Below are 25,832 nucleotides of genomic sequence, written 5' to 3' on the forward strand. Positions count from 1 at the left end.
AGATATCTTATATTCTGGTGGTAAATCATGAAGATCAGTAGTAAAAATATTATTTAAAATAGGGCCCAAGATACTTCCTTGAGGTACACCAGGCTCTTACAGGCAATCTATCAGATTTATCATTTGAATAGTTATCTGAGTGCGTTCAGTCAAGTAATTTTGTAACATTTTTGTGATTAAGAATAAGAAACGAAATTAAGACATTTTAGCTATTAAACCAAACACATTAAAATGCCTTTTGTTTATATATCTAGAAGAGCAGCTCCAGTAGAATAGCTTTCATATTTATTAGTTTGAATCATATTAGTTACTCTGAGCATCTGATGAGTGGTCGAACGCTCATGGCGAAAACCAAACTGCGTTATCATTCTATTAATGAATTCTTCTTTCAAAAAGTTTGCTTTTAGTTGAGGCTTTTCTTCTTTTTAATGCTCATGTGTTACCCGTAACTACTGCAATATTAAAAGAGTATTTTTTTGTTTGATGTTTCATTATCTGAGTGACCACGCCTGTTGATAAAATTGCTCCTCACGGTCTGATATGTAAGATGGCATACAAAAAATTCATCCTTAGATTTATTTCAACCACGGAAGCGAAAAGACGAACGACTAAAGTCCTATGCAATTCAGAGCGACTAGCAATAAGCGAAGCACCGTCGTTTATACAGCGTTTTTACTGGTATGCTTCACCTCGTAGCCCATAGTTTGTGGAGTCATAGTAATCAATGGATAGCAGTGTGCTAAACACTACGCGCACTCTGATGCTGAACGCACGATCCTGTTACTCTATGGATGACGTTAGGTAGAAAGTGAAACTTATCTGCATTTCTCCACTCTAGACCAGCGGCTTATATAAGCAGCAGATTACTGGCTGAGTTACACAATACCGGTGATTTTCAGTGCCTTTACGAAAATTGAAAACAGTTCACAATTTTTAACATCACTTTGTACAATATTTGCAATTTTTAACTATGAAGAAACGCTAAAGCAGCGAGCGAAAGATTTATTTTCGTGTGTAAATAGTTCTAAATGGTTCTTCTCTGAGTGTTCATTCATCGATACAATTAGACCTGCGCGCCGATAGCGCCACACAGTGGGACAAAACTGGAAAAAGACGGACAAAAGTCTTTTTTGACGTTTTAGTATATATGTGTCTCCGAGGAAATTTCCTAATATGCTATTTGAAACCTTTTTTGAAATTCGTTACGAATATTGAGAAGATATACAGTCAACCAATATCATTGGTACAATCACAATTGATACCTCATATGAGTCTTTTCAGAATCGGAATGATGTTCACCTTCTTGGTGGTCCTTTTGAATATGGCGACTTCCGGTTTCTGGAAATGAAACGACATTGGCCGAACACCATTAAAATGGGTATGTATTCCGTATTTTAAAACAAAATGGCGTCGGAAAAACATTGAAAGTTTTCGATTTCTCAAAAATTCAAAATGGCGCCACCGTTACCCCTTAAGATGAAATGTGTTTAAACTCGAGGAAATTTATTTTTGCGCCTAAATACATGGAAAAATCATACTTAGAAGCCAAGGCAGAAGAAAAAGTAAATTTTTGTTGCACTGGGTAATGAGGAATCTACATCCTACGATGAAGCGTGTGAAATGTTTACGAAACGCTTTGCGTCAGTCTATGAACAGAGGACAATTAGTGACATTGATGCGGAATGCCTACTTGTCTCCTTCTGACTTCTTGCAAGGTATATTACCAGCACAGCATCATGGAAGAAGTCATTCATGTTTCCTGTCATCATGGCTGGGACAAGCGGGGCATAAGAAATTATCGTGGTACTACCAGTCTTTCGGCAGTGTCCAAGCTAATCGAGATCATCCGCGTTCGATAAGATCGACCATAAAATTGGCTCATGTTTGTTATTTATTATTTATTTATTTATTTATTTTAGTTAACAGATAATATGTTTACCCTAAAGACTTCACTAATAATAACAGCTAAAATTAACACAAAACACGCTTGAAACACTTTAACTCTTCGCGAGACACTTTAAAATTGAAAACATGGCAATAGCTATTAAGCAACCGAGACAGATTACGCATTGGTTCATGACGTCCTAATTAGTCCTTGCCCGAAAGATTCTCAGGAGCGGGTGCGATCGGAAGTTGCGGCGGCGTATGTTGATGTTCAAAGAGCTAACAAGCGAATAGCGGTCAATATTGTTCTGGGGAAGGTCAGCTATGAAGCACGCTTTAGTCAAGTTGCGTCTATCCTTCAACAGTTCTAACAGCAAGCAACGACTTTTGTAGCAGGGTGGGTGGCGTTGACTTGCCTACCTGAGATGGCGTAAAGCGAAGCGGACAAATCTGCGTTGAACAGCCTCAACGTGATTCTCCCAATTCTGATTTTAGGGTGCCCAAACCACAGTCGCATATTCCAATTACGGCCGAACAATTGCACAGTATAGAGCTTCCAGGCAATAAACGGTCTTTAACTTCTTGGCAAAGCAAAACAAGAATCTTAACTGCGAGGAGGCTTTCGAAAACTATGTATGCAACGTGATTTTTGAAGTTCAGTTTGGTATCCAGCAGGATCCCCAGATCCTTCACCATCGATTTGCGCTTCAAATGTATGTCTGCCAAACCGCAATTGAAATAGATGTTGGAGCGTCTGCGACTAAACGAAATGACCGAGCATTTGGATACGTTCAACGACATCCGGTTGAGTTGACACTAGTCAGCGAAGGCTTTCAACTGCTGTTGCAGGAACAATGCGTCCTTTGGTTGTTTGGTTCGGTATAGGATAGCTTAGAGCAAGTGAGAATAAGGTTGGCATCGTTCATGTACAGCAAAAATAAAACTGGTCCAAGATGACTTTCCTGAGGAACACCGGACCAGACGGGAAAGGTTGAGGAAATGTGGTCACCAATTTTGACGGACATATTCCTACCAGCTGGATACGATTCGAGCCAGGCAAGCAAATTATCACTCAAGCCAAGCTTGTCAAATTTAGCTAAATCAATCTAATGATTTATTTATTTGTTGTTGTTTATTTGTTGCTCGTTTTCTAATTGACGAGTTACAAACGATGTGCAGCAGGTTAAGCTAGTCGTTGTCGAACGAAATGTCTGAAATATAAAACCGTGCTGAGCCGGTGATATGTATTGTACATACCTCTGAGGCAGCAAGCGAAGCACTGTCAGCTTAACCCTTTTGTGCCCAGTGCCGCCATTAGACGGTCTTCAGTTGAACCTCTAAAAAGTTCAATCAATACTTGAAAAATGTTTATTAAAATTCATAGTGATTTTTACGAAGTCAGTCTGAAAATTAACTTGAGCACTAGAGGGTTAAACAGTTTAGAGGTAGCACTCAACGCGGCTATAAAGCGATAATTCGCTTACAGCTTTTTTTTAAGACCAGGAAAACATACGATACCTTCCAGCAAGTGGGGAACATCCCCGTACGCAGAGAGCGATTGAATACTGTGGTTAGCGGTATTGCAAGTGTGCGTTTCATGACAAGCGAAGAAATCCTGGCTGAACTGCCTCCGGTAGAACACTTTAGATCGATACCTGCTACTATGACCATATCACAGGTTATAACGATTTGCGAATCAGATGCCGTCAGTAGGGGAACATTTCTGGTAGCGGCGGTCACGTCATGAGGATCTAGAAGCTCGTTGTTAAAAACGCCGCTGAATTGTGATCGGAAAAGGTCGGCAATATCCGCAGTCGATTCAGCTTCCAGCAAATCATTAGTTACCGTAGTGGGCATTTTGGTTTCTTTCCTTTGGCTTGTGATGTACCGCCAAAACCTTTTTGGGTTATTCTTGAGGTTATTTTGCAGATGGTCCTGATAAGCGTTGTATAGACGATCATTCAGTGGCTTACATCCAGCGTTTGCTAACATATAGCTGGCCCTGGTAGAGTCCGTGCGATACTTGCTGTGCCGTCGGAGGGCTGCGCGTTTAATTTTTTTCTGCTTCTCTTCAGCGTTCATCAGCCCGCCCGGGGTACCACAAGGAAGCAACCAAAGGCTCACTTCTATCCACGTTATACTTCAACGATGTCGCAGCTCTGTCGGGAACTAGATGCAAGCTCATGTATGCAGATAATCTTAAACTGCATGTTGCAGATCATTCGTTCGAGGATTGCCATCATCTACAGGTTTTGCCGAATACTTGTGTTGATGACTGAGTGCCGTGAGAATAAACTTACTTTCAGTATTCCAAAGTGTGACCCAAAGACAAATGGAAACGGCACCGACAGCGAACAAATTCCCTTGTTTTCCATGATAGTCCCCGAAATATAATATTCATTTTCCTGATATTTTTTCAGCATTCAGAACAAAAAAATGCATCGTAGATGAACGATACTGATATCCCAATGGAAAACGTTTACAACAAATATATATCAGAATAAAAGTATTCTCATTAAATACAACCAGCTTAAAACTTAAGTATTTTGTGTACTAATTTGATTCAAATTTAAAATATGTTTATCTTATTTTAAATTATAACAATTATTGTTACTATTGTAATATATAGGTAATAAGTTTTCACAATTTTCACGAAAACTGTTTATTCAAGCACAATGCAGTATTCTAGAATGAATTTGTGCTAATACGCAGATGAATATCACTAAAAATGTAATTTTAACTACGTCCATTAACTAATAACATAGAAAACACTGAAGGTCATAACAGATTACTGAGAGTTCCGGAAGGATTCAGTGCCAAACCGCCATTTTGACACGTAATCGCCTTAATTAAATAGTTAGGATTTCACAGAAGGCTGCAACCCCACTTAACAACTTCTTAATGGAGCTGAAAGGAACACATCCAACGTCGCGACTTGTTGGTAAGAGAGCGGGAAAATTAAACAAAATCATCCCAAGTGATTGTGCCCTGGCATCAGCTGCGCCGTCCTGGTTCGATCTCGAGCTGGGGATGAGCCACACCGCGCCAAGGTCTGTTTCTGGCTGCCCGGCATGTGGTGAGGCTAAGAAAATCAAATCCACCCCTGCTGTGTTGATTGATCTTTGCCAGAGCAGGGCACCCGAGTGGAAGGATACAGATCAGGCGATTAGTATAAATTATGCAAGAAATTATGCTTTAGAAAATGAGCACGAAGCGACGCAGAGTGCGGTATAAAAACAGTACCCACTCGCTTCGCCCGTCAGAACCAACAAGGGCAAGTATGGGATGCGGCTAAAAGCTGCTGGCTTTCAACGCCTCATCAACTCTGTGCATTCTGAAACGCTCCTTTTTTCTTATATTTTCTGCTAGTTTTGCTTGTCTACTGCCAACTATGACCGTGTGGCTTCGCTTGAATAGCTACCGCCACTTTCGTTATGCGCTAGCTTGGAGATTTTACATCTATAGATGAGCGCAAAAGGGGTCGGTTTCATATTTTGCAGCACGTGGTGTGTTGATGAAAAACGAAATTTTTCTCTTGATGGTAATTGTCAGGAAAAATCCAACGATAGTTGCAGGGGTTGTTTGTTTGAATTTGGCTAACGCACAAGGTCAAATTAATAATTCTAACAATTTTAAAGGGTTTGTTAACGGACAATTACAACATAGTTGATGTCTGAATGTGAATATACACTATAGAAATGTTCAGTGCAATTTGCATTAGACACACATTATTGTCAAACGATTATTTCGTTAAAATATTTGAAGGGGGTTTGCATGTTTTCGGCCAATTACTGCTCAAATGCCTTAGTTGAGTCATAGAAAACAAGATTCTTTACATTTTAAATCAAAAGATCAAATTAAACTAAAATTTTAGATGATATCCGATTAGCCTTATCGTTTTATCAATGTACCAAAAGCCAGGTTTGTGAAAAAACGCTACAAATTCATGCAGAAATACAACACTCGAGTGTCGAAACTTCTTGAAACAAATTATCCCAACATTATTCGCCTGTATGACGACACCGCAAGCATCAGTAAGATTTTCACCTTTTCCTTGACGTGGCTGGGTCGAAATTGATGCATCGTGTTTTCTCGGCCGTTTATTAGCGCAACATGCTTTGTCGACAGGTTGGCTGGAGCTACCTTTCAACCAAGTGGAAAAAAGTTAAGCGTCATCCATCAATGAAGCGTTGAATATTCAGCGCACTAGATTGAAGCATCCCTCAAAGGAGTAACCGGTCTTGATTAATCAGAGTGAAAATATTCTTGAAACAAGGGTTCAAAAGGCCCCCGTGTATACGTATGAAATCTTGCTCAAGGAATTTTCTCCCGCTCCTCAACATAGCCATTCCACCTTCCGGAATATTTTCAGAAGCAAGATTTCTTTTTTTACGTCATTCCAAGTGTGTTACTTCACGTTTTGGGTATGGCGTTTGGCATCGACAGCCAGATTGTGGTTAGGGGATATGAAAAATGTGAAAAAGGCAAAAACTTTCGCGCTTGACTTGTGGATAAAAGTTTTTCCACCACCCACGCAAAAAAATCACAGATCAACCACTCTCAGGCTCCACGTCAGCATACACATCCTCGGAACTTGCGCTCCAGAGGAGCTGCTGGAAGGCACCATTGCGGCGAAGAGTGTGACGACGGTGGATCGGAAGTAGCAGAGAAAGTGGACAGACCATAGAAGAAAAATGACCATGGCTACAAAGTTTGGAAGAGCCGCGGCTGAAGGTGGCGAAAGATGAAAAATGTTGAAGTTGGAAATAATTTGCTGATTGACTTTTTGGCGTCAGTCAGTCACGGTGTGATGCGCCGTAGCGTAAGTTAGTTGTGCAAAGTTGGCCTTCGTTAGAAAGTTCGCATATTGCCGGTAACGCTTTGCGAAACGCTAATTTGGAGTACGATTAAAGTACGTTTGTCTCAGCACTGGCTGCTGTGCTACTCGTAGGTCCATAGCTAAGCAATGCAGTATTAATTGAATTCTCGAATAACTCACCATCAAGTACGCTCCAATTCACAGCCACCCTCAGTGAACCCAGGAAGGTGGTGTGACGCTCGTTCGGGCCGTGTACTGGCCGTGGGGTAGGGGTGCGGTTGCCTGGTTTGGTGTTGCGGCTATTGCACTGATTGTCGAATCCTGCGAGTTAGAACTATTAGTTGGCGTGTAGGTGCTGTGATTCGATATTGGAAAATTGAAATCCAACGATCCTTCCATGCTAAGCTCATGTTTTATCACCTGCAAGTGAACATTCGAAAATTGAAATGCGTGAAAGTTTAGCAGCTAATCAAATCGAGGCAAACTTACTTCATCAACGTTACACTCCAGTCCTCCAGGAAAGGATTCCAAGTTGATGTTTATATCGTCTATGTTTGTTTGATTATTTAACGCCTCCATAAATTGGCCCATTAACGTTTGCGGAGTGTTGTCTGCAAGCAGAGGTATATTTATTTTCACACATTAAAGCACGACAGCAGGAGTGATATCACTTATGTCAAAGTAGCTCGTATACAGATTACATTTCACAAGTTTATCAATACTTACTACTGATCAACTTGAAACATGTGTGTGAAAAGGAATACAGTATCTCTTACTGTTTGAATATTTCAAACAAACCTGTTTAAACTTATTTACGGTGAAGTGGTCTCTAAATGATTTGGTTCTGGTCAGTGGCGTAGCGTGACCGGGTGACACCCGGGGCGGAAAAGTTTGGTGTCACCCCTTTCTCTCTCTGGGTGTCACCCCCTCCAGGTTGCAGTGAAACCATTTTGTTATCTAAAATTGTGAGAGTTAGCACGTTCGTTTTCAATTGTACTAAATCTGCCCATTTTTGAAATAATTGTTGATATTATACTCTTAAAAGCAAATTTATATAATTTTCAAACGTTTCACTGCGACTTCCACCTAATTGATAGTTAATCTCACGAATATCACCATTTTGAAGGTGACAAATATGAAAAATTTTTCTCATGGGTGTCACCCCTTAGAGGGTGACACCCGGGGCGGACCGCCCCCGCCGCCCCCACCACACTCCACCAGTGGTTCTGATAATTAGAACTCTTAATGCGATTTTTTACCACACTGCTCATTACTCTAGGATAATTTCTGATCTAAACTAACTTGTCAGGATAGCTGTATTAAAGGGGTAATAAAACAATGAAAATAAAATAACGCATGTTTTCTTTGAAAAGTTCACCGAAAAAAAGTTTGTTTAACGAGGTTTTAAAGTTAAAAAAAAACATTTCGCATCATTGGATTTATTGTTCTCCTTAAAGTTGATATTGAATATAAAAATAAAACTTAACTTTCAAGTACAAATTTATCTTACACTTTTTCATCCTGAACTTTTCACCAGAAGTTTTGAGAAAAAAATCCAGTTTAAACGACAAATGAATTTCAAGGGAGATCTAGCTCTTTTTTTGTGTTAATATAAAATTTAGTGTTAATAACGATTCTAAGTTTAAAGTAAAAATATTATTGGTAATGGAGGCATTAAAGAAGGTAATCATTGTATCTTCAGAATACAAATATTCATTGAAATCATTAGAATACAAATATTCTTGAAAATGTTGAAATTTACATTTTTTTGAAAAACTTAACCCTCAATAAAAATTTACTCTGTCATTACTATATATCTGACATTTTACTAAAAGTTACGTTATAATTTCCGCTGTCCTTGATAAAAAAAGTTTATTTTTGTAAACTAATTTTTATGTTTACTCATCACTTATTTTGGTGACTCTTCGTGATGTATTTGTTGTAAAGCTTTATTACTTCTCTACAATTCATTCTCAGACATTTTTTCTGCGTTTCTGAGCTACAATGCTAACCTATATAACCTATGCCAAAATGCATACGCCCTTTCAGAAAATTACACTTGAGACTAAAAAATGTATCCACCTTCGAAAAATACTCAATTTGCTGAATCAAATACGTGTCGATTTAACTTTTGCGTATTTTTAGATGGTTTACACGAAATCGCTCTTTGCGTTTAAAATTACGCGAAGATAATTAAAATAACAGGTCGTCAAACACAAAAACCATCAGATATGAATACAAAAATTGTCACAAAAGATCAAAAAATTGGTCACAGTGATAAAAGAGTTTAGTTACATCTGATAATATGGAGACGAATTTTCGATTTTTCATATATTGTACATTGTTGCTAGCTGACTTCGTCTCGCTTAACTATTGCGTGTTGCATATTGCCGATGTGCGACTGGTGGAAAACTCAGTTCTTGCTGACGTTAACGGGCGGCACACATGAGTATTAAGTTCGGAATTCTGCTGTGAGGTCAAACTATACCCGTCTTTTCCAAGACGATACACCCTTTTTAATAAAGAGTTCTGAATTTTCCAGAAAGAATTCAGCATTGTAAGCAAAGCATGCCCAGTAGACTGGGATACGGTTATATGGGAAAAAGCGATGGTGTTATTTTTTCGCTCCTATGCACTTTTCGTGTTCTTTATGGGTCCTATAACAACCGTGTAAATTTTCAGATCGATCGGCTGTGAATTTTGGTGCCCCTAGTAAATGCAGGAGTACGTCGAAAGGCCGCGAAAACTTATTTAAGTCTCTGAAATCTTCGCTAGGGGCACCAAAATTCACAGGATTGGTTAAATGCTATAATCTTCCATTTTTTTTCCAATTCAAGCTCTAGGACAAAACCTGTGTTTACCAGTGCTATTGACGTAGTTTCACGTCTACCATGCGGCCGTCTTTTGGATACCACCCTTCTGCAATAACAAGGATAAATTTCACCTTAAAGGGCTATCCAAAATAGATTTTCTGGTTGTTTCTCTATATACAAAACAAACAACAACAATAACAACACGATAATCAATACTTGTTGTTTATAGGTATAAAATGGACAGGGTTGTGTGCAAAGCCACGACTGCAAGATTTGACGTAGAACTGCTAAGGCTGTTTGTTAAAATAAATGCATTGTTGCGTTCAAGAGTAATCGTTAATAAAAACTTTTAGGCTTCAAGCTTCTCTTTTTCAATGATTTTTCGAACTTCGGTTATTTTTAGCTGTGTTCCAGAAACCGCGAGTTATTGTTTTGAAATTCAAAATGACATGCTGAGAAAGTTCCGGGCTTTATGAGCATCATTAAGATTTAGGGAAAACGGTATTTGGTGGGTCCGGCCACTTCAACCGTTTTTTAGAAACCGGAAGTCGCCATTTTGGAATTCAAAATACCTGAGGTCGATTTTTGGCTTCTGTGCATCATCCCGATTTTGGAAATACCCATAAGTGGGTCATTTGAGGGAGTTTTCTAGACAAGCGTGTCGTCATCTTAGGATTTTTTTTTTGTTTCTGTGCATCATATGGTTCCGGAAATATCTATATTTTTTTTTCAGCAAACGGAAATCGCCATTTTGAATTTCAAAATGGCGCCTGGAGACAACTTCCAACCTCTTGGCATCGTTTTAGTTCTGGAAATACCCATATTGAGTGGTATCCTGCCATTTTTAGCTGTTTTTAGGAAACCAGAAGTTTCCAACTTTGAATAAAAAAAGGTGTTTGGGGTTGTTTTATGGCTTCCATGTATCATTCCGATCATTAAAAGCTGTTTTCTAGAAAAAAATGTTGAAAGATGTGTTTGATTCGACCTCCTTCTATCTCCCTTCTATAGTAGAGAGAGGTGTAAAACTATCATAGAAACATTTATTGTACTTCAAAATTCTCACATTGCAAATTTGGTTTCAATTACTTGATTAGTTCTCGAGTTATGCAGAACTTTGATTTTTATTCGTATGTTTCAATAAATCACGTCTTGCCCAGAAAATTACTGTAAAACTTTGTCCTGTATACTGAAGGGTGTACGAAATCAAATTGCATCATTTTCAAATGGCTGTAAGTTTTTAATCATCACAAACCTCGAAAATCCGAATCTTTTGCATCGTGCACTCAGCAAGAAGCTGGGAATGGTTCAATCTACAGCAACTCGCGTTTTAAATCGGTACAACGAGCGTTTGACCATCGACCGGAAATGAAAAACTAGCCTAATTGGATCTCCGTATAGTGTGAAGAACCGCAAGCGGGTAGTTCAAACTTTTAAAAGGAATCCGAACAGTTCAGTTAGGCGCCTAATCGCAATGATCGGCAGAATACGGGGACGGAAAACACGTGCACGGAAGCAACACCCAGATGTTGAAGAAACCACATTGCCTTTTTATAGATGACGAGGCATATTTAAAAGCAAACTTCTGGCAGCTTCCGGGGCTTCAGTACTTTACCGCTCATCATAAATTCGAAGTTCCCGAGGACGTTAGGAATCAGAAGGTGTTAAATTTTGCCAAAAAGTATATGGTTTGGCAAGCAGTTTGCTCGTGTGGGTAGCAGATCTCCCCATTCGTGACAACCGGGACATTCTATCCGGATTTAGGTTCGTGTCATTACTCGAATGATGTTCTGAAGTGGTACGAACTAAGGAAGTCATCCTGAGCAGGTATACTTGAAAGAATGCCTTCAAAAGTGTTCACTTCCACTTCTGAGGTCACACAATGGTCCTACAACATTCTGACCGGATTTAGGTTCGTGTCATTACTCGAAAGATGTTCTGGAGTGGTACGAACTAAGGAAGTCAATTTCGTACCAAAGCATTTCAATTCCCTAAGCGCGCCTGAACTGCGGCGAATTGAGAAGTACTGGGCCATCATGAAACAGGCACTTCGGAATCGTATCCTAAGATAGCTAAATCGGAGGAGGATATGGAAACAAAATGGATTTTCCCACAAAAAACACTTTGTCCAAACGTTTTACAAGGCCTTATGAACAGTGTAAAGAGTGCATTTGCTTTTGCATTTGGATATGGGGATGAAATTGAATAAAACGAACAGTGATAAAACCAAATTACATGTTTACCACAAAGATAGAAGGCGATTGATCGGATGAATGAATTTTACCAAATCTTTTTTGTGATACAATTTGATTCCGTACACCCTCTATGACGAATTTTTTATTGGTTGCTCAAATTTTTGTCCATTTTTGACATGGGATATTTAACTTTTTGAATTTTTGAATATTTTTGAAGCCTTACACTAGAAGTGCTCTCTCTCTCTATCTCTCCCTTTCTCTCTTTATGTATCTCTCTCTTTATCTCTCAACAACCCCCCCCCCCAAATCTCCTTCTCCTTTTCTCGCTCTCTCTCTTTTTCTCTTTCTTTCTCTCTCTCTTCCCTCTCTCTCCGCTCTCACTTTCTCTCTCTCCGCTCTCACTCTCTCTCTCTCCGCTCTCACTCTCTCTCTCCACTCTCACTCTTTCTCTCTCTCCACTCTCGCTCTCTCTCTCCGCTCTCGCTCTCTCTCCGCTCTCACTCTCTCACTCTCTCTCTCTCTCCGCTCTCACTCTCTTTCTCCCTGTATCTCTCTTTTTTTCTCTCTCTCTCTCTCTCTTTCTTTTTTCTATCTCTTCTCTCTCTTTCTCTCTCGCTTTCTTTCTCTCTCGCTCTCGCTTTCTCTCTCTCTCTGTAACGCTCTCTTCCACGCTATCTCTTTTTATCACGCTCTCACTTTCTCTCTCACTCTATCTTTCTCTCTCACTCTAAATTTCTCTCCCACTCTATCTTTCTCTCTCACTCTCTTTCTCCATCTCGCTCTCTCTTTCTCCATCTCGTTCTCTCTTTCTCCATCTCGCTCTCTCTTTCTTAATCTCGCTCTCTCTCTCTCTCTCTCTCTCTCTCTCTCTCTTTCTCCATCTCGGTCTCTCTATCTCTTTCTCGCTCTTTCGCTCGCTCTCTCATTTCTTCTGTATTGTGAATTCAAAGAAAAATAAAGGTTTCAAAAATAGACCAACAACAAAATATCCGTACCACATTTGCACCATTTTTCATATGAAATATTCAACTTTTTACATATTTTGAAGAATCCCCCTAATTTTCTTCCCTACACTTTTTTTTTCCAAGATCCAAGGAAATTCGGAAAGCTCTTCTCATTGATTTGAAAAAAGCAGGTGCACCGCCAAACATTTCGGTTAAAAAAGTGCAAAGGATCAGGACAGCTGACAGAAAAAATAGGTTTTTCGAATTTGTTTATTTATTTTTCATTGAAAATGCTACAGAGCACGATCTCCTGGTATGTTCCTACATTTTTTTTCTTTTGCTCTGTCTTCGATTCCTTGAGATTTTCACAATTATTCTTAAAGATAGTAATATATTCCTGTTTTTAAGTACGCCGCTTTGCAACCGTATAGGCAAAACATAAAACACGATAAAATGGCGTTTTTAAAAAAATTACATTGCCGTGAAAACGATTGCCAAAAAGCTACTTGGGTGATTTTCTTCATTTTTTCAGTCAAATCTTCGTCATTAACATATTTTCAAGCATGAATTTCTCTTTTGCAGAAAAAATATGTTGATTGCTCTAATACTGAGTCTGCGGGACGCGGTTTCAATTATCAGATGTAATCACCGCAACATCTTAAAAAAGAGTACCGGTGAGACGGCTATAACTCTACTGATAGTTGATATTAGATGAAGTTACCTTTAATGTAACATAAAAATTGCTGTACACACTAACAACAAAATTCAAAATTCATTCTTCCATTTTTTCCGAGCCAAATATTAGTAACCTTTTGAACAGAATTTTTTTTAGTGAAGCTTTCGAGGTTAAATTTAAAATCCTTTCAAAGGGAATGTTAAAAATATGAGAATAATGCTTCAAGGAAAGTCACGTTTCCTACATTGTAATGGTATGGTTAGCAAAAAGGGATAAAAAAATAAACTTCGACTATCAACGAATAGTGCAAACAAATGTCAGTATTGTAATAGAAAGGAAACAAGCCTAGTTTGATCAGAGCACTATCGAACCTTAAACAGCTCCTTCATAAATCTACTCACCGTTCTGATGCGTCGTCACCATACCGCAAACGGTGTTGGGTGTCAGCGGAGGGCTGGTCGATGGCGTTCGCTGTATCACACGGGCTCCCACTAGCATTGCGTAATCCGGCGACGGTTCGCTGTGTGGATACGACGGCGACATGCCAGTTCCAGACGCGGGCGACATGCTCTGCGAATGTACCAAAATGTAGCTGATTAGTGCACACGTGGTAACCGTGGTGAGAGGACGATCTTGGCGATACAATCGAGCTGCACGTACCTCGCGGGTATTGTTTTGTAGCATACAGGTGCACTGTTGCAGGCGGTGAATTGGACACTGGCTCTGCTGCTGGAAACCGAACGGTTGGGCCACCGTCGCGTGCAAGGAGTACGGCTGCGGTGGCTGATATGGTGGCGGAGGTTGGCTGTGGAGCGTCGTTGCTTGGTTGAACCTGTTCCAGAAGTATGGTCAGGAGAGTGGAAACACACTTTGATAATAACAATTTTGATTGAGTGTCGAGGTGCGTCTAGTTGTTAATGAGATTTCCATGCAAATGTATATTTGTGACCTACATACATCCTTCAGTCACATCATCAAAATTCTAAATTGCATCGGTAATCTAATACTGCAAGATTGTGATTAACTTCTTCAAACAGAGGCATGCTTCTATCAACTATCTATGTAAAATTATTCTAGTCAAAATTGTCATAAAAAGCTGCATGCAATTTGAACAACATAGCCGTGGGAAAGCAACTAAACCTACGAAATAAACATTAGTAAATAGTCGACCTGTAGTTAGATTCACTCAATCCCATCTCCGGCGTGATTCGTAATATGGTTAAGATACGTTAGTCTCGAAGTAAATACGATGCGGATGAGTAGTGATGAGTGTGAGCCACAATACTTGCTATACTGACCCTTTGAAGAAATCAGTCTGCTGCAGTGTAAGGTCATCCGCAAATGATCCGACCAGCTTATCCAGCTGAGACTGTCCCTGGGCGTTAAGCTCCGCTTCAACAGTCTGTACACTCTCCGGCGGGTCTGCCAGTTCTGCCAGATCTGGCGGATAGGTCCACGTGTTATCGATGCCCACTATTGATTGGATCGGGCTCAAACGGCCACAAGAGCTCGCATTTGACGAAGCACGTTGCCGAAAGTCGGGAGACAGTTGAAAGTTACCACTAATAATAGTAAAATAGTAATATATAAACATATAAATCATAAAACAAAACAAGAGAGAAACCCAAGTTTTCGCAGCAGCAAATTAACTCTAAACAATTCATTCGCAATATCGTGAAGAAAATTCTACGAGAGCACATTGAAAGCAAGCATTTCGGAAAAAACTTGAAATGTTGAACGCCCTTGGGTCAGCTTAGATACATACCTATGCAGGGGGCTCTCGGGGAACGAGTCCAGGTTTTCACTTATGCTACTGCTGGGTGACGGAGTGGCATCGTTTAAAGCGTTGGCTGTGAAAAGAATTATAATGTTCGCGTTACTAGTTTACATCGGAGTCGTAACTACAAAATGTATTAGAGTAAACCCACGCTAAATAACCGATCGACCAATTATCGGTAGTTTCGATCCACAGACGTTTTCTTCAAAGAAAACAAAATATTTTGAACGATAGGAGAAATATTCTTGAATAAGAAGTAATTTTTTCAATGGCCAATTTACCTCGACGTACAGTCTAATAAAGCATTGTAACTCAAAAACATACATACACTACCAAACGTATAGAAACCCTGTCCTAAACAAGTTGTACTTATCTTGTAAAGGTCTGTAAAAAATACTGAAATTTTTTTTGTGATATCGATGAAATGCTGATTCCAGTTATACCATTATCAAATAACTTGATGCAATGCGCTCTAGAATATTCTTTGTTAATGTTTTCTTGAGCATATGATGTTGCAGTTATTGTATGAAACTAAAATCAAGCAATAATTTTGTTCACAATATTTACTGGTTTATTATAAAAATGATATCACACTATGTTATTATTCAAAGTACACTCGTGTCGCTTTTTACGCGGGGATTACAAAACGCGTAAAAATGTATAAGTCTCCAAATCCGTTTAAAAAAAACGTGTAGATTCTGAAATCCATGGAAATTCTGAAACCCGCGTAAAAAACTTTACCTGTAAAAATTATTTATATCTGCTAGATACTTATAAAGGCTAAAGAGCAACACTACTGCGAGACAAGATAAAATATAGGAAAAATAATCAAAAAGTCACGTGAATCAGTGCGCATTCATTAATAGTATTCTAGAAACTCAAAAACGATTTGGAAATAATAACCCAAAAAACATGACGCGTAAAATGCGTTACTATAATCAGCACTGCGAAAATATCGACATCACTATGGGCAGAAATCAAATCAAAAAACGCCTAACTACTAGAAATAATGTATAGAATATAAGAAAACATTGTATTATTATAACTGTAGTCTACATTTGCTTGACGAAATAAATAAATATATAAAACACAACTTTTTCCGGAAATTCGTATATTAAACCACGAGAATTCCGCAATCCGCGTAAAAAATCGCATAAACTCCGAAATCTGCGTAAAAATAGCCGCGTGAATCACGTAAATGCTTTTTATCATGTGTCTACCGAAAAAAAAAAACGACGTAGAAAGAATTCTTCGTTTGTAGATTTGATAAATGAATTCATAAACTGGTATTTTTGAAGTTATCTAAATGTTAATATGACAAGTCATGTTCCATGGCCCGAAATAAATGAAAATCAACGATGGAGCGAAGTCTGGCGATAATGGTGGGTGAAACAAATTTCAGCGTTTACGAATATCTTTTCACAACTTTTGCAACAGGAGATCTGGAACTATCGAAGAACAAAATCAATTTATCGTGTTGATCCACAAGTTGCGAACATTGGTTCTTTATCGCTACGCTCGAATGTATCAACTGACGTTATTTAAGATAATAATAGATTTATTCCGGTATGGACCGCTCAATACAACCAGAAACACTGATCTTTTGTGATATCACCCAGATGTTTGTTGAATTCTATAATGTAAATAGTCACAGAGGCTGGTAAACGGCTGGATAATGTGTATCATCGGTGCCAATTGCACTTACAGGAATAAAATAGACCGCACACGTGGTCCCTAGCCTCATATCCAGCCACTCCTATCCAAACCTCCACGAGGTGCCAGCTGGGATACGAGCAACCAAGGGAAGACTGGATAACCAGCCCTGGTGCGAACTTGGTCGTATGCTGACAGGGAAGGAGGGCTCTTTTGAGTTTCCGAGCGTCTGTTCTCCATGTTAGGAGCGGCTCACAACGGCATCTGTACTCCTGGTTAGGGGCGGCCAATTACCGTCATCGTACCAGCGTGGGACCCTAAACAGTGTTGCGATGGGTGGTCCTCGGGCGATACAGGGGGTTGGTGCGCAGGTCGTGCAAGCCGCCACCGGAAAACACTCACAAGTAATGAACGAGAAACAAAGAAGTTCGGACTGGAACAATCGGCACAGACCCATGCGACAAAAACGGACTAACGATTGGAAATGTGTAACTAAAAATGTCTCAATTTCCAAGGAAGCACACAAGTGCTCTCCGAAGTATTGAAATCCCGCAGGTTCGACGTCGTAGCGCTGCAGGAGGTGTGCTGGAAGGGCTCAATGGTACTTACGTTCCGGGATGGTCATGCCATCTGCCAGAGCTGCGGCAACACACATAAGCTGGGGACAGCTTTTATAGTGATGGGCAAGATGCGGAAACGGGTGATTGAGTGGTGGCCAATCAGCTCTCAAATGTGCAGGTTGAGAATGAAGGGCATGTTCTTCAACATAAGCATCATAAACGTGTACAGCCTTCACCTCGGAAATACCGAAGACGACAAGGATGAATTTTTCTGCTTCCAGCACAACCTCATACACAAGTACACCTGGAGATCACCAAATCAACGGTTGGCAGAGCTGCATGCCACCGCGGGTCGACGTTTGGCGATCGTCGAATACAGGTGTGACCACTGACAGTACCTAACAGTCCCGGACCAGCAGCGGGAGGTCGCCTAGAGGTGGTGAGGGTCGAACCAGGGACAGTCAATTCCTCGCAAAAGCCATAAGTACCCGGAAGCACCTTTGACGGAGCGAATAGAGCCGTTCCCATCACCCAAATGCACTAACTCGCCCATTGGGACTGATACCAGTAAGGTCCCAAATATGGCAGTGTAGTAAATGGATATGAGTTGGATTTCGTAATGGTACCACGTCCTCGAGCTGGCACTTGCATCGAGCTCCCTTAGTAAAGTCGTGTGACAACGGCTTGAAACGGCGAGGTGGTACGCGGTGCAGGGGTCTCTGTCCCATAAAACCTGGCAGGCCTTTCAGTACGTTCCGAGTCCATTGCCTGGCTGGAATCAGGCAAGAGTTCCTGACTTGCGCCGGTCGGTGGAGTCATAGTTGCTCATAAGGTGCTATGACTGTTTACCCTAGCCATGACCTCACTGATTCGACATAGTCCACCATGGGACCACATAGGCGACTACATCACCATGGACAAGGATAGCGGCCCATTTAACTTCAAGATGAACTCAATCAAAACAAAAGAGACGGATGCGGAGGGATTACCGAATCCCAAGGCCCCTGGGAAACCGGCCGAGATGGAGGCTACTACGGGCCCTTAGACTACCGACCCTTGGACTACCGTAGAGGGTATAAAGCGTCGGGAAGGCGCAACGCGCCAACATAGCAGAGCGGCCAGAGGACTAAAAAAGGTCAAGAATACGCGGAGTAGAAGGGATGCCATCATACTCAAGACATATAGGTCCAAGTACTCAGAAGTCTTGAAGACCAGCCTGCCGAACATCCAATCCGTGAGCGACGACAGCCGTGTCGAGGTTGAGGAGGAGGCAAGGGTTACGAATGAGGAACTCATCGTGATCGCCTACTACGGGCCCTTAGACTACCGACCCTTGGACTACCGTAGAGGGTATAAAGCGTCGGGAAGGCGCAACGCGCCAACATAGCAGAGCGGCCAGAGGACTAAAAAAGGTCAAGAATACGCGGAGTAGAAGGGATGCCATCATACTCAAGACATATAGGTCCAAGTACTCAGAAGTCTTGAAGACCAGCCTGCCGAACATCCAATCCGTGAGCGACGACAGCCGTGTCGAGGTTGAGGAGGAGGCAAGGGTTACGAATGAGGAACTCATCGTGATCGCCAAATCCCTAAGGGTGAGGAAGGCACCGGGACCGGTTGGTATCCCTAACCTGGCAATCAGGCTGCCGATAAAAACGGCCCCGGGCTGTTCAGGGCAGTCATGCAGAGGTGCCTGGATGACTGTCTCTTTCCGGACAGGTGGAAGCGACAGAGACTGGTCTTACTGCCAAAGGCTGGGAAACCGCCAGGGGGACCCATCGGCATATAGACCCATCTGCCTGCTGGACACCGCGAGGATTTTTTCAACAGACTGGTGAGGTACACGGTCTGGCAAGTAACCAGTTCGGTTTCCGGAAGGGCAGGTCCCCGCTGGTTGCCATCTCTTCCGTTACCAAGACGGCGGAGGTAGCACTCCAGCGCAAGAGAAGGGGAATACGCTGTTGCGCAATCGTCACGCTCGACGTGAAGAATGCGTTCAATAGCGCCAGTTGAGACTCCATAGCGCTCGCGCTCAGGAGCATCCATGTACCGATTTCGTTGTACAAGATTCTGGAAAAATACTTCCAATTAATCTACAAAGGGCAGATGGACGCACCGACTTATACCGAAGATATCCGGCTGGGTCGGGAGGCGCCATGGTAAGTGAACTTTCACCTGACACAGATCCTGTTAGGCCATGGTTGCTTTAGGCAATATCTGCACAGGTTCGGACAAGCGGGATTCCCATGTGTCCCGAGTGCGTGGAGGAGGAGGAGACTGCTGAGCATGTCTTCTACGTATTCCCCCGTCATGATGGCTGTGAGCTGGCCTGGCACTACTCAGGACAATCTAGTCCGGAGGGTGTGCGACGACCCGGACATCTGGAACGCGGCCTGTGCGGCCGCCTTCCAGATTGTCCTGGAGCTACAACGTGTGTGGTGGGTCAACCACCAACACTCCAGTGGTAGCTAACTACCAGTCTCCAGGTGATGATCGCTCTGCAGGCGCCAACAGGCCTTTGGTCTTGGCCATTACGATCCTGTAGGCGTAATCTCATGGATTCGTATTGAAACTCACACATAGCCTATTAAAAAAAGCCCTCTTGCTCGCCTTAATCGCACTCTTTAGCGCTTTTGGCAAATCCGAATACTACACAGTTCCTCGATTCGCGCAAGGCATGGTGGCGTCGCAGGCCCGCAATAGTGTGGCAACTCGTCGGTTAGTATTTGAAGGAACCAATTGCCTCCTCGAGCTCGAGGAAAATACATTGGATGTACATAACAATAATCAGACCAAGAATAACCTATACCTTATTAGTTCGGTAGACCAAGACGACTGAATCCAAGTTAAATCCAAAGATTGGATTCATCGATTTGTGGAGCTAAAAAATGTACTTCATTTAAAGCTATAGATGTAATCCTTCCCAGGAAAAAGCGCTCTCATGCTGAATCGTCAAACTAATCTGAATGAAGGAGATTAAAAAAACACCTAAGAATACTGGAGAATGATTTAAATAAATAAACTAAAAAAAGCAACGAGGATTGGGGGGAATGAATCTCAGCTTTGATATTTCCTGCAGAATATTAGGGACAGAACGAGCAAGTTGAGAACCAGGTGGACCCATCATTCGAGAAGGCTTACTTTGCTTCTGCACAGACAGTTCTAGAGGAATGAATCCATGGAAGATGGATTCACAGATCCAAAAATTAATATTTTTTTCTTTGAGACACTGGCCAACAGGGACAGTTTTGAATCGAAGGGACTGAGAAGGCTGACTCACTAGCAATATAAGGGTCATCCACTAACTTTGTTGGTCCAAATCCATTTTGTGCAGTCTCACCGAGTACTTTCGAAACTGATCTCAGTGAATGGGAAAAGCGACGATAACAGAAAATTGGGATGTTATAAACGGTCGTAATCATCGAGACCTAAGGGCAGTTACATAAGTGAGTGAAGTAAAGCATATTCAATCAAAGTAAGCTTTGGTTTAAGAATCCTTCACATAGAACGGGTTATTGTTCTATGTGAAGGATCATTCACCTAATAACAAAAGGATGTTTTTTTTTTTGAATAAACGATAATTTTAATTATGCTCCCAGTTCCAGCATTCATTTGAAGAAAACCGCAACCAACTGTTGAAACGTCGGATTTGAAGTACGTTATTTGATTATTTATCCCGTCTTTTTTCTTGTCAAAGAGTCAATTGTGTAGTATGATTTTTTTTTATTTCCTGCAGAATATTAGGGACAGAACGAGCAAGTTGAGAACCAGGTGGATCCATCATTCGAGAAGGCTTACTTTGCTTCTGCACAGACGGTTCTAGAGAAATGAATCCATGGAAGATGGATTCACAGATCCAAAAATTAATATTTTTTTCTTTGAGACACTGGCCAACAGGGACACTTTTGAATCGAAGGGACTGAGAAGGCTGACTCACTAGCAATATAAGGGTCATCCACTAACTTTGTTGGTCCAAATCCATTTTGTGCAGTCTCACCGAGTACTTTCAAAACTGATCTCAGTGAATGGGAAAAGCGACGATAACAGAAAATTGGGATGTTATAAACGGTCGTAATCATCGAGACCTAAGGGCAGTTACATAAGTGAGTGAAGTAAAGCATATTCAATCAAAGTAAGCTTTGGTTTAAAAATCCTTCACATAGAACAATAACCCGCAAAGATCATTCACCTAATAACAAAAGGTTGTTTTTTTTTGAATAAACGATAATTTTAATTATGCTCCCAGTTCCAGCATTCATTTGAAGAAAACCGCAACCAACTGTTGAAACGTCGGATTTGAAGTACGTTATTTGATTATTTATCCCGTCTTTTTTCTTGTCAAAGAGTCAATTGTGTAGTATGATTTTTTTTTATTTTCGCTTATTTTCCGTCGGTCTAGTTCCGCCACTGTTGTTGTGCCAATCACCGACGCCCGGGGAAGCGACTCCACCCAGGACCCTAAAGCCTGTATCAGACTAACCGTTGCAGCGGTCAACCGCTACCGTTCCGTTCTTTTTCGACCAATTAGAACACAGCGGACGACCGTCGCTTGTTGTTGTTGCAACAAATAGAATTATTTCTATTTTTGCCGCCAACCGTTCCCAACGGTTGGCGACTGCTGTCATTGTCATGGCGAAGGCAAACGTGCCTCTTCACACCTACACAAATTCACATTTAGAGACATGTCAAATAAAAATGTGTGCTTCTCTTTTTGGCACACACGACAGCCAGTCAAAACATTGATATCACCGGCAACGCTGGTTGGCGATGTCAGATTTCAACCAACGCACACTGGCAAAAATGAACCCAAATTTCCACTAATTAAAAGCCGCTGGGCTGGATATCTTAAATATAGCATTTCTTATGTAAAATTGGTCAACAAATTGATAGGCGATGGTTTCATTTTGGACAGGGCACGGGAAATAGTCTTTTTCGCCTCTTTTCACCCTATGTTTGAGTATTTTTGGAAATATAGACTCCTACCCGTGCCCTGCACAGAATGAAAATATCACCTATCGATTTATTTGCCAATTTTACATAAGAAATGCTATATTTAAGGTATCCAGTCCAACGGCTTTTAATTAGTAGGAATTTGGGTTCATTTTTGCCAGTGTGCGTTGGTTGAAATTTGACATCGCCAACCAGCGTTGCCGGTGCTATCAATGTTTTGACTGGCTGTCGTATGTGCCAAAAAGAGAAGCACACATTTTTATTTGACATGTCTCTAAATGTGAATTTGTGTAGGTGTGAAGAGGCACGTTTGCCTTCGCCATGACAATGACAGCAGTCCCCAACCGTTGGGAACGGTTGGCGGCAAAAATAGAAATAATTCTATTTGTTGCAACAACAACAAGCGACGGTCGACCGCTGTGTTCTGATTGATCGAAAAAGAACGGAACGGTAGCGGTTGACCGCTGCAACGGTTAGTCTGATACAGGCTTAACTCACGACCCGTTTATTAACGGACCGGCGCCAACGGCTTTACTTCCTCATGCGATGGAAGGCGTGATCCCAGAGATTTTTCACCTCAAAAAATCTCCCGGTGTCGGCTAGGATTGAATCTAGACCATTTGGGTTGGTTGTGAGTGGATCACGCCACCTCACAACCATCGACACCCATGTCGGCGGTGGGATTCGAACTCAGGCGTCGAGCGTGGTTGGCGGAGACGTTACCAACCACGCGAGGCCCCCGCTAGTGTGTAGTATGATGTTACACATTCTAATGAATCTATGGTTATTATGGAAGGATTTCGAGTCAACTTGACTGTGGGACTAATCATTCAGCTAAGTTGAGTTCACTACTTTCCCAAGGTTCAACTGTTAGAATCTCAGCTAGAAATATTTCAGCTGATTTTATTTTTTTTGTAGTTTTGTAAGTATTCGTTTTTATTTGAAAGTTATAAGATTTGTGTCTTCGTTAACAAATGTAACGAAAATAAACTCCTGTCATCAACCGACATCTAAATTATATTGTTATTTGATTGCAATTAACAGTTTACTTGAAATACGAAATGAGAGCCGGAGTAGAAAATTTCTACGAGCAATTCAACGAACAACTTACTTGCAAGCCCCAGAGCCGCCTGCTGTCGGATAGCTTCGACTCGCTTCCGAGCTCGACCGCGGCGCTTCTCGTACTTCGACGTCTCCATAGAGGCGGCTCTTCGACGGACCGATTTGCCCGGTTTCGCATCCGGGTTCAGCATCCACCAGGATGACTTGCCGGTTCCTTCGTTTTGTACTCGCATGAATCGGTTGTGCAGCGATAGGTTGTGTCTGATCGAGTTCTGAAAAAAAGAAACCAAGGGGATACGTGAGGAGATTGCGATTTATTGCCGAAGCCAGAAAAGAATGAAAAATGAATAAATTACAAATAAATAATCGAGGAGGAGAAAGCCTCACAAAGACAAACGGTTCGCATAGGGTGACTAATTTCGTATTATGTAAGTCGGACTTCTAGTAATGCGCCGCACAGGAAGGAAAGAATCCGTGCATGTGCCACGGACAAACTGACTAGTGGGGACATTTTTTATGCACGTTATGTTCACCAACCGCCAACTTCCGAACAGTTGGAAGCGACGGTTTCAGTCGGACGCTTATGTAAGATTTTATCTTCGTCACACTTTGAGCGATGCCGCTAGATTGTAACTTTGTCACACTGCAAGGCATAGGGTGGAAGACGATCCTAACATACTGAAAGCGGACAACAGCAAATCATCTGGCGACCTTCTATGGGAATTTGCTTGAGAAAGATGTTTGCCATTCTGCTTCTGCCAGTGTAGTGCTAGAATTATTTATGCGACTATTTCGACTACTGATTTATATAATTCTATCACACAAATTGTTTTTATATTTATTGCGATCTCACGGACGAATGAAAATGATTTATTTTGATTGCTTCACCGATTGGAAAATTACTTTGGCAGAATAATTGGAGTTTAACTCTTACGTAAATTCCATTTGTTCATTCATTCGTTTTCACAACTTATTAGTCTCCATTAATTAAATTTTAGACTGCGTTTAGTTTGTTAAGAATAAAATTACTAACATATGTTAGACAGCACGATGATTTGCGATGTTTAACCGAAAGGCTCATCGCTGCTACAGTTTATGAAATATGAGACAGCATCTGACTGCACTCCTCGGTGTCGCATCGATATCCGGTCTGCACCGAAAGCAAAAGTAGCAAATCGACCCGAAAAGTTATCGGTAAAAGTTTGGCAAATGGGACACGCATTACGTTATCGACTGCAAGACGGCGGAACGGAAGGATTCCTGAAAAGTTCGCTGGAGACAGAAACCGGTACAATGTCTTTTCTCGAGCGACAATACCCGCAGCAGAGTTGGCGAACGACAATGCTCCCTGTTCGTTCTCCATCCGCTGCCCAGCGAGCGAATAGCCGAGATAATGTTTATCTGGCAACTTTATGCATCCATATGGACAATAAACGACATTATTTAATTTAGCTAAGTAACCAATAATCGCCGAAGTTTCCCGATTCTGTAATGCTAGTCTTGGTATGCTCGGAGACGGTCTACGTCGATCTTCATTCTTCATTAACTCGATTGCCAATTCGTTTCCATGATTGAAATAGTTTCAGCGCAGATTTGCGCATAATCGTTAACTCGCAAGAAATTGATTCGTCTGTACACGTGGTTTACGATATCGATTTTTTACTCACGTTCAATTAGATCATATCGCTATTATTCGCATCCTCTTTGTCGACTCATCGTGGTTCGAGCGGGGCCTGATTTAGCATAGATGATAGCGAGCGTTTTTTTTATCCTAGCGGGAACACCGCGGCTTTTAAAGGAAGAAGCGATAGAGGGATGAACAAATGGAGAAAAAAGTAGTATTAATGGCCAGGCATTAAACATACGTTCAGGGGGGCTTTTCCGAACGATTTGCTAGGAAAATTAAAATTTAAAGCTGCATCTTCCCCACTTCATCAACTTTCGCCTTAAGAACCGTAGAAAGGCAAAAACGTTCTATTTTTTTTTTGTTCAACAAATTGTGGAACGATTTTGGCACGATTGGTCGTTAATATATCAGCAAAAAGTACTTTTCCACTGCGGAATAGCTTTCATAGAGGTAAATCATTGTGATTGGAAAATTATGAGATATCGAGTAGACTCTATTATCCTCTTCCCTCTTCTGCACAGATTTGACGAATGTGTCACAATTTGTGTTGATAAAAATAAACATATCCAGAAATATATAATTGATGTAATTCTTTTGAAGTTGGGTATTTGTAACCGCTTCAATTGATTCTTTCATTCTTTTTTTGCACCATATTTTCAAGCGCTAACAAATCCGAGTTTTTTGAGTCATCAAGCAAGTTAACTTTTCTAACGTCCTTCTTGAGATATTTCTAGATTGTTGTCCAATAACGTTCGATGAGAGGTTTTGTGGATTTTGGTATTTTTCAACAGCATCCATCTTTTACCTTTTGAGTAGCTTTAGAGTGGTTTGGTACAATAAATCAACACACATAAAACACACAAATACACACATCT

At 41.1% G+C, this 25,832-nt stretch overlaps 1 protein-coding gene across 8 annotated transcripts in view; it reads right to left on the reverse strand.

The window, feature by feature from the left end:
* Positions 1-25,832, reverse strand: part of LOC129720133 (forkhead box protein O) — a 235,977-nt gene that overhangs the window by 43,524 nt on the left and 166,621 nt on the right. For 7 of the 8 annotated variants that reach the window (XM_055671590.1, XM_055671579.1, XM_055671570.1 and 4 more), the window contains 7 exons: positions 23,380-23,602; positions 15,094-15,178; positions 14,627-14,890; positions 13,989-14,160; positions 13,730-13,898; positions 7,193-7,314; positions 6,884-7,123 (listed from right to left, as the gene is read on the reverse strand). In XM_055671590.1, coding sequence (XP_055527565.1) covers positions 6,914-7,123; positions 7,193-7,314; positions 13,730-13,898; positions 13,989-14,160; positions 14,627-14,890; positions 15,094-15,178; positions 23,380-23,602 — 1,245 coding nt within the window. In that variant the 3' untranslated portion in view covers positions 6,884-6,913. Of the gene's footprint in view, positions 1-6,883; positions 7,124-7,192; positions 7,315-13,729; positions 13,899-13,988; positions 14,179-14,626; positions 14,891-15,093; positions 15,179-23,379; positions 23,603-25,832 lie in introns of all 8 variants that reach the window. The other variant, XM_055671608.1, reaches the window with a different exon arrangement.

The sequence above is a fragment of the Wyeomyia smithii genome, chromosome 1 (assembly GCF_029784165.1).
Source record: "Wyeomyia smithii strain HCP4-BCI-WySm-NY-G18 chromosome 1, ASM2978416v1, whole genome shotgun sequence".
Taxonomy (NCBI): domain Eukaryota; kingdom Metazoa; phylum Arthropoda; class Insecta; order Diptera; family Culicidae; genus Wyeomyia; species Wyeomyia smithii.